At 36.7% G+C, this 8,170-nt stretch overlaps 1 protein-coding gene across 2 annotated transcripts; it reads right to left on the bottom strand.

The window, feature by feature from the left end:
• Positions 1 to 3,353: 3,353 nt before the first annotated feature.
• On the bottom strand, positions 3,354 to 5,346 carry LOC118752398. Of its 2 annotated transcripts, none has more exons than XM_036487291.1 (3): positions 4,608 to 5,346; positions 4,253 to 4,548; positions 3,354 to 4,173 (listed from the first exon to the last, which is right to left on the bottom strand). In XM_036487291.1, exons 1-3 carry the CDS (start codon positions 5,332 to 5,334, stop codon positions 3,376 to 3,378), a joined length of 1,821 nt encoding a protein of 606 aa, XP_036343184.1. In that variant the 5' UTR covers positions 5,335 to 5,346; the 3' UTR covers positions 3,354 to 3,375. The 2 variants fall into 2 exon arrangements, with proteins under 2 accessions (XP_036343184.1, XP_036343185.1); XM_036487292.1 differs by having other exon boundaries at positions 3,356 to 4,173; positions 4,253 to 4,530.
• Positions 5,347 to 8,170: the final 2,824 nt, after the last annotated feature.

Genomic DNA, 8,170 nt, shown 5'->3' with positions numbered 1-8,170 from the left:
ATTGCCCTCAGGAGATTTTACGCAAACATTGTCTGTAATTTCTTGATTAACACTAGATAAATGCTTACCTGAAATAGTCAATATTGTGGCTAGACAAACATACATATATACACTGCAGCCGAGGGATTTTCGCGACAAGTACTGGACATTGGGAACGGAAAGCTGCCAGCTAACGAGAGATTCAGACGAATTGTATTGCCTGATAATTTTTGTAACTAAGGAACATCAAAAGGAGAACTGATGGAAAGAATGTTTCTTAATTAAGAAAATTATTTACAGGCTCAGTGAACGAGCTATTCTTGCTGCGAAGAATAAGGATGTCTACTAACTAAATAAGAGTGGTATTGACAATAGTCGTTGCTTGAGCTGGTCTGCTCTTTTACCAGACTGCCAGGCCACTTGCTCACTTTGGTGAACACCACTAATGTTATTCAATCCGGCATCCAAAGGGACAACTGTTTAGCTGAGGGAGAGCGGGAGACCAGGACTCAAATCGTAGCATCCGTTCACCGATCGAAAACCATACGAAAGAAAATTACGTGATACGTCAGGCAGTATAAGCTGAGTGAGACAAAGACTACGTTCACGTACGTCATAATCTGAAAAATTTGTTTTTACGTGACGAGTAATACGATATCGTATGTGACGATTCGAGCCCAGGTTTAGAGTTGTGGTCGAGTTAGAGTAGATGAGGAGGTAGGGATTACCTTTGCGAGTGTTTGTGTATCGAGCTCAATGAAGTCAGCCACGCACTTCATATACCTGATATGCGAGAGAGAAAGAGAGAGAGATATGCGGGTAGGCTGATGAAGCGGTAGCGCAAGATGTGACAGTTTCACCGTGTATTCATTGTGGGACTCCATTGGAGGAGTCATGCTCTAGCTGCCTTAGGCTGCTGGGAAATGAGCTGGGATTTATCCAGGGATGCATTCGTGCAGAGCCCCAGTGTGGTTTGTAAGCAGTAGCTTAATACCATGCCAAAAATTACTCCGGGAGTGGAGTATGGGTGATGCTCAAAGCACCGTGTGATAGCCAAGCTGGGTTAGCGTTGACCATAGTTGAAAATGCCAGCGACTTATCACTTCACTAAGTTCAGCGAAGAGATATTTGAGAATTGCATAAAAAATGCATACCCAATTAAACACGAGCGAAGTGCCTTTAAAAACAAGTGGGTCTGTGTGTTGGCTGTTCTTTGTTTAAGCGGTAAATACATAAGTCGCTTAAACAATAACATATGCGTCGATAAACACCGTTGTGGAAGAAGACGAATCAGTTAATTATCCAACGGAATTTTTGAAATCGATTGATCTTCCAGGGATGACCCCACATACTGAATTGAAAATAGGTGTACCAATTATAACGTTGCGGAATATTAATCAGCTAAAACTCCGCAACAGTACGCGACTCGCAGTTAAGAAATTGATGAAGAACGCGGAATATTAATCAGCTAAAACTCCGCAACAGTACGCGACTCGCAGTTAAGAAATTGATGAAGAACGTAGTGTAAGTAAAGATTTTTACGTGGCCTTTCAAAGGTGAAGAATTCCCATGATTCCGACCGATACACCATTTCAATTTTGAAGATTGCAGTTCCGAATTCGATGGACATTCGGAATCACAATCACTATTGCTCAAGGTTATCCTTTGGAAAAGTATGGTTTAGAGTGAGATGCGGATTGGTTCTTAGATGTTGCGTGTTCCCTTGTCGGCAAACCAGATATCCTTGATATTAATGCAGAGAATGGAAACACGACGAATATTGTGTGCACACAAGTACTTATTACAAAATCAAACTCATATGAAACGTATGCTTTGTTTCGTTAATAATTTATCATCCATGTTACAGGAATATGCCACAGTAAAGCGTGGCAGGGTATAGCTAGTCTATATATAAAAATCGAACTCTTCCAAAACGGCTCGACCGATCTTTATGACATTTTTTGTGTTATATAATGTAGGTATGAGAATCGGATGTAAAGTATATTTCATACGGCTAGGTGCAGGGGGCGTGGCACCTCCCATACAAACCGAATTTTTCATATTGCACATCTCTGGAAGTGTTCATGGTAGACTACTCGAATATGGTATGGAGATATATGAAAACATTTGCATATTCATGGATAAAAATTGCGGTTATTGGGAAATGTTACGTGGCACCTCCCATACAAACCGAATTTTTCATACTGCATATGCCGGAAAATGTTCATGGAAGAGGTCTCGAACTTGGTATGGAGATATATGCAAGCAATCGCGTACTCATGGAGATAAATTGTGGTTATCGGAAAAGGAGGCGTGGCACTTCCCATACACATCGAATTTTTCATACTGCATATCTCTGAATGTGTTCATGGAAGAGTACTAGAACTTGGTATGTACAAGATATATAAAACGCGACTGGTCATGAAGAAAATTTGGGGCTATTGGAAAAAGGGACTTGGCACCTCCCATGGTAAATTACTCGAAAATGGTATAGAGATACATATATGAAATCAATCCCATGCACTTCGAGAAAATTTGGGTTATTTGAAAAGGGGACGTGGCGCCTTTCAAACGCACTGAAACTATTACGTATCTTTGTATGCATGTACAGTTTTGCTAAGTTATTTAAGACGGCAAATATGCCTTCTGACAACCACCAAACCGTAATATTAGAAGACAAATGCGTCACTAAAAATCATGAACGTGAACTCATGAAAAAATGCTGGACCAAAATGTTTCAGTACACGGTTAAAAATTTCGGTTTTAATTTTAAACTTTTTGGACTACATATATGACCACACTACATAAATTCAGTTTCAAATACAAACATTCTAAATGTAAAAAAAAGAGGGCACATATGTTGGCTTTAGAATTTAAACAGTTCGGTTTAAATTTTAAACCCAAACATTTTCATAATTAAGAATAAAAAATAAAAATAAAATTCATGCTCCGTCTGATGGGGATTGAACCCGGACAGCCATAGTAGCAAGCAATTGTATCAAGCAGCTTTGCACACTCAGCTACAGCCACGCATGTAAAATTGCTTTCCTATGTTGAGTTTGAATCAACACCACATTTCGCTGTGTGCAAACATTTTCTATTTCCGTTTAGATTTTAAACCAAATTTTCTATATATGTGACCTGGTCTACGGAAAGGGGCTTAGGTGTCAAAAAATCAATTTTCACTTTTTGGTTGATTCGGATGGAAGATGAGATGCTTTTTCACGTGGTGAAAAGCAGAAAATCCTAACTTGCTTAGAAGTGTACTAAAAATGTAGAGAAAGAAGAAAGATAATTTATTGGTAATGAACAAAATACATTGAATTATAAGCTATAAAGACATGATTATACACTAGAAAAACGTATTATAAGCCAAAAATAATAATGCTGAGTAGTTTATGTATTTTTCTTTGTTGTCGTTTTCCTTGAGATCTTTTTACGTGTTGATCCTGAGGAAGATGAACCTGGTTCCTCGTCTGGTTTGAGAACATCTTCACTAGTTTTTGCCTTCCGTTTCTTCGATGGCAAATCTTTCGGCAATGGAGCCACAATATCTACTTTAGATATATCCGAAACTAAGCTGCGAAGATTGTGATAGATGTACCACTGACGTTCCAAAGATAAACCGGCTGGTTGTATAACTTTAGGCATTTCAGGATCGATAGGTTTTAACAGAAGCTTAAAGGACTGCGCTTCTTCACTGTCTGCGAATTTCTTTGTTTTTACACAATTTTTAGAGATTATGAAATGATGGAATTGCGTTATTCCAACAAGTGACTTGTACAGTGGTTTAAAATAGCTGTCCCATTCATACCAGACGACTTTTTCAGACGATACAGCTTTATTATAACCCCCAGGTGATGATGCCTCGACACACTGCAGTAAATCTGCATACGTGTCGATGTTACTGACGGCATACTTACTTTTGAAAATACCGAAGTAATGATCAGGCGTGAACTTAGTGTGCCCGGTAAGTAGAAAATTGAATAAAATAGTTTTGTTAAGACCCCGAGCCAAACACCATTGCAGATATGATAGTACAGTGTTATTCTTATTCTGCCCAACACAATTGTCACAGAAAATAACGAGTGTTTCAATGTCTTTATAGTAGGTTTGCAGGTGATAATGCAGGATGCTCACAACACAGTTAGGTCCTTTACCAACGTCATCTTTTTCATCTATCATGTAATTGTACTGTAAAAAAAAAAAATATAAGTAAGATCCTGTAAAGGCGAGCAATTTGAGTTCCTATGATTCAGTTTGAAATTCTAACCTGAACTTTTTGTTTTTCGTCTGTAATTCCGAAGACTCCGCACTTCTTGGTTGCTTTGAAGTATGCTGTACCAGGTTGTTGTGGACTGACAGGGTAGTGAACGGTTTGGGCAAAATCAAATGACAGAACGACTGCTGTAGGGTCAGTATTTCTACACCAACTTTGATAATATTCTCGTTGATTTCGGGCTCGGTGGAGGTGATCAAGAAATTGATTAAGCTTCTGTGCGCGTTCAATGTCAGTAACACCTTTGGCTTGCGCAATCGATATTGTGTTTCCTATTAAAAGAAAAAATACTGAATTTAATCTCAACGTTTGATACAACTATAAAATGAGAAAATAATGAGCTACTTACCACGGCAGACATCGCAGAGATCATCCGCTGGTTTCATAACTGTAACATGGGGTATGTATTTGGACCATATCCGTCGAAAACTGCAATTACTCATCTTCAATTCGTCATCACTGAGTGAAGAAATGTATTTTCGATAAATTGAGGACTTCGTCTCGCTGGATGGCAGTTTCATTATCCGAAAATCCTTAAATTTTGGGAGTCGTCCGGGCAGTGGAAGAGCCATTAAATCGGCTATAGACTCGATGAATTTAACAGCTTTTTCGATGTCAGCCGGTTTAAATGACTTTGGATGTGTACTCGGTTTATTTGCCAGTCCGTGTTGGCGCACTGTTACACCCTGTGCGTGAAAATGACGTACTAAATTTTCGTAACGCTTCGTCGTACAGGCATGTACAAAAAGGAAAAACGAACGACAAACAGGTACTCTGTAGAAGGTAAATTGAATTCTATGCCTCATAACTTCTGTATCCTGTCTCTGTCCATATTTCTTCCGCCCAGCAAGCTTTGCGTATACACTTTCTAGCTTTTCGTTACTCATAATTCCAGCTTCGATGTGACTTAGTATCACTAAATCAAGTTCATTTTTCGACATCTCTAAACAATTGTTCCGCGTACTCTCGATCATTTCCCGTGGTATCAGTGTATGGCATTCATTATTACAACAATCTTTTGACAGAAATTTTGTTACCAGCTCCTCCTCCTTTACATCAACAACATTCAGGTCCATCTTAACAAAAGTTTGTTCAGTATCATCTTCTGCCTGAGATACACATACTTCGTCTTCATCATCATCGCTCTCTTCATAGTTTTCATCATCGTTTTCATCATCCTTTTCATGGAAATATTGTCCGTATACGGCACTGAACTCCTCATCAACACTCATGTTTCATTTCATGCGAAATGCGAAGACGATAATCAACAGAAACAGTAAACGTCACTTCTTCAGTGTTACTTTTTTAAATGTTCCACACTAGCAACTTACACGATGAACTATAATAATATTCCGACCAACAACAACACTTACTGGACCAACAACAACACTTACTGGACCAACAACAACACTTACTGGACGTCCGGCGCGGAGAACAATTAACGAGATAATGAGAAACTGACGAAACGAGTTGCTTACTTTTAACAGCTTTTTCACAGAAAACTAGTTTTCGCACGTAAGCTCCCTTTTCGTAGACCAGGTCACATATGAAACCTAGAAACTAGAATTAAAATATTTTGGTTTGATTTTTAAATCACGAACTTTTTGGACTAAAGTTTAAACCACAATATATTAAAAATTGCTTAAAACTATTGACTGGTTTAAAAAGTAGACTATAAAAGATTAAAGAGGCAGTAGTCCCAGCGCCGATTAAAAATTAAACCCAAATTTTTGACCGTGTACAAAAAATTTATTTTGGGCGGGACGAAGTTCGCCGGGTCTGCTAGTAATAAAATAAAACAATAATAAAATAAAATTATAATAAGAATAAAATATAATACTAATAAAATATAATTACTGTACCTGCATTTATTTATTTCTTGTTTAATTTAAAATGTACAAAGTACATACTTTATATATGTATGTAAATGTTTTGTATTCGAAACATTTAATCTTAAATAAATGAATTGTATGCTTTCAGAATACTTTTTTGTAATTGAAATTTATTTTGTAAGTTGTAAACGGTTTGTGTCGGATTTGGGTAGAAAATTGGTAGGGGGAATAATTGTTAGTGGCAACGCTGCTTAAGTTCTTTATTGCACTCTTTTTACATTTTTTTGTGCCCGCAGTGTCGGTTAAGCCGTTTTTCTCCGTGAACAATTTTTCATTGCAGAGACAAATTGTTACGTTTTTGTGTGAAAGGTTTGAAGTGCCTCTATTTTACAAGCTTTTATTTCCTTTGCTCTGTATGTATGTATGTTTGTTAGGGGCAAATCTTGCAATAAATTTTTGATCAACTTCCCGATTACCTAGAGACCTGAACTTCACAGTTGGTTCAAAACCCGATAGGTGGCGCAGGAGTCGAGATACAAATCCCGTATTTATAGTCCGATTTGGTTCATATTTAGAACGTATATTAACTACATGAAAAGGAATAACTCCACTAAAAATTTTGCCGATAGGTGGCGCACGAGTATGGTAAACCAGTATTTGTGGTCAAATTTCGTTCATATTTAGAACGCTTGCTTTAAAAATTATTGATTTTACAATTAACTTATTTCTTCCAAATATGGACTATTTACAAACAAAGGTAAATACAGTAAAACCCGCTTAAGTACCTCACGAAAAATGTCAGCTTTTTTAGGTACTTAGGCGGGTTGGGTACTTAAAAGAACCTGCTTAAGTACCTCGATGCGGGTACTTAAGCGAACATAATTACTGATGTCGTTACATCTTCTTGTTAACTTACATAAATACTTGAATAACAACATTTAATGAAGTATACATAGTTTAAAACCAAAATCGTAGCATTATTTAAACACATAAACAAGTAAAGAAAAACTTTATAAAAAAAAATATTTAGTGCAACGGTATGTCATTTTTACAAGAATTAAATTGTTTAAGAAGTCAAAGTTGGACATATCATTTTGTACCAAATTCAAAATGATATGGTTTGCCACTTGTGCTTATTTATTTATTTTTTAAATTTTTCAATCAATTAAAATGCAGTCCATTCCCTAACAAATACCATATAAACCTAAGCTTAAGATTTTGTAGAACACTTAAAAAAAATCGTCATAATTTCAAACTTTTTTCTCAGAAGTATTTTTTGAGTATACAGTTTTATAGCCCACTCAATTTTAGTGCAATAATGTGCAAGTTTCAAGTAGCTAAAAGCTACCGTTGATTTTTTAGATTTTTTTACCGAAGGTGTGTAGCGCTGCTACTGAATTTGAAAATACGTAAATATTTTAAGGAATTTTAAAAAAGCACTTAAAAGAGGAAAATTATAAGTAAAATTGTAAATGGGGCCGGGAGGTACTTAAGAGAGGGATTTTCTTCTGATTATATTAAAAAATTCACGGTGTCCAAAAATGTTGGTTACTTAAGCGGGTTAGGTACCTAAGTGCGGGGGTACTTAAGCGGGTTTCACAGTACATATATTTGTGGAAAATTACGATTTTTAATCAAAAGGATAAAAACATAATACATGGATATGGTGTTAAAAACTTAGTTATTGCAGATCTTAACTCTTTTTTCTGAAGAGTTAGTAGAAGAGGAAAATTCTGTGTTCGTTTCTTAAACTATTGCTCTCCAATAAGGCAAAAAAGGCTCATCCTCTGCCCTTTGATGCTTTGTCAGGGGGATGGTTGCCTTCCCAACTAGCACCAAAGTAACAGAAACGGAGACGGAAACCTATAGCGAGTAACTATTACGTAACCTTCACTAAAGGTGCCTTTTTGATGTATAAGTAACTTTATTTGAAATATTGTGATTACTTAAAAATTATGTGACTTTTAAGTAGCATTACCGGTATTGCGGAAGTCGTTGCTACCAGTAAGCTAACCTTAAAGTTTTTAGATCTTAAAAATGGCAAATAGCAAGAGCGGCGACTAACCCACGTTACTGAACT

Source organism: Rhagoletis pomonella, unplaced genomic scaffold (assembly GCF_013731165.1).
Source record: "Rhagoletis pomonella isolate Grant_MI unplaced genomic scaffold, Rhpom_1.0 Rhpom_scaffold_01461, whole genome shotgun sequence".
Lineage (NCBI taxonomy): Eukaryota > Metazoa > Arthropoda > Insecta > Diptera > Tephritidae > Rhagoletis > Rhagoletis pomonella.
The sequence above is the reverse complement of the archived record's forward strand: the minus strand, read 5'-3'. Positions and strand labels throughout refer to the sequence as shown.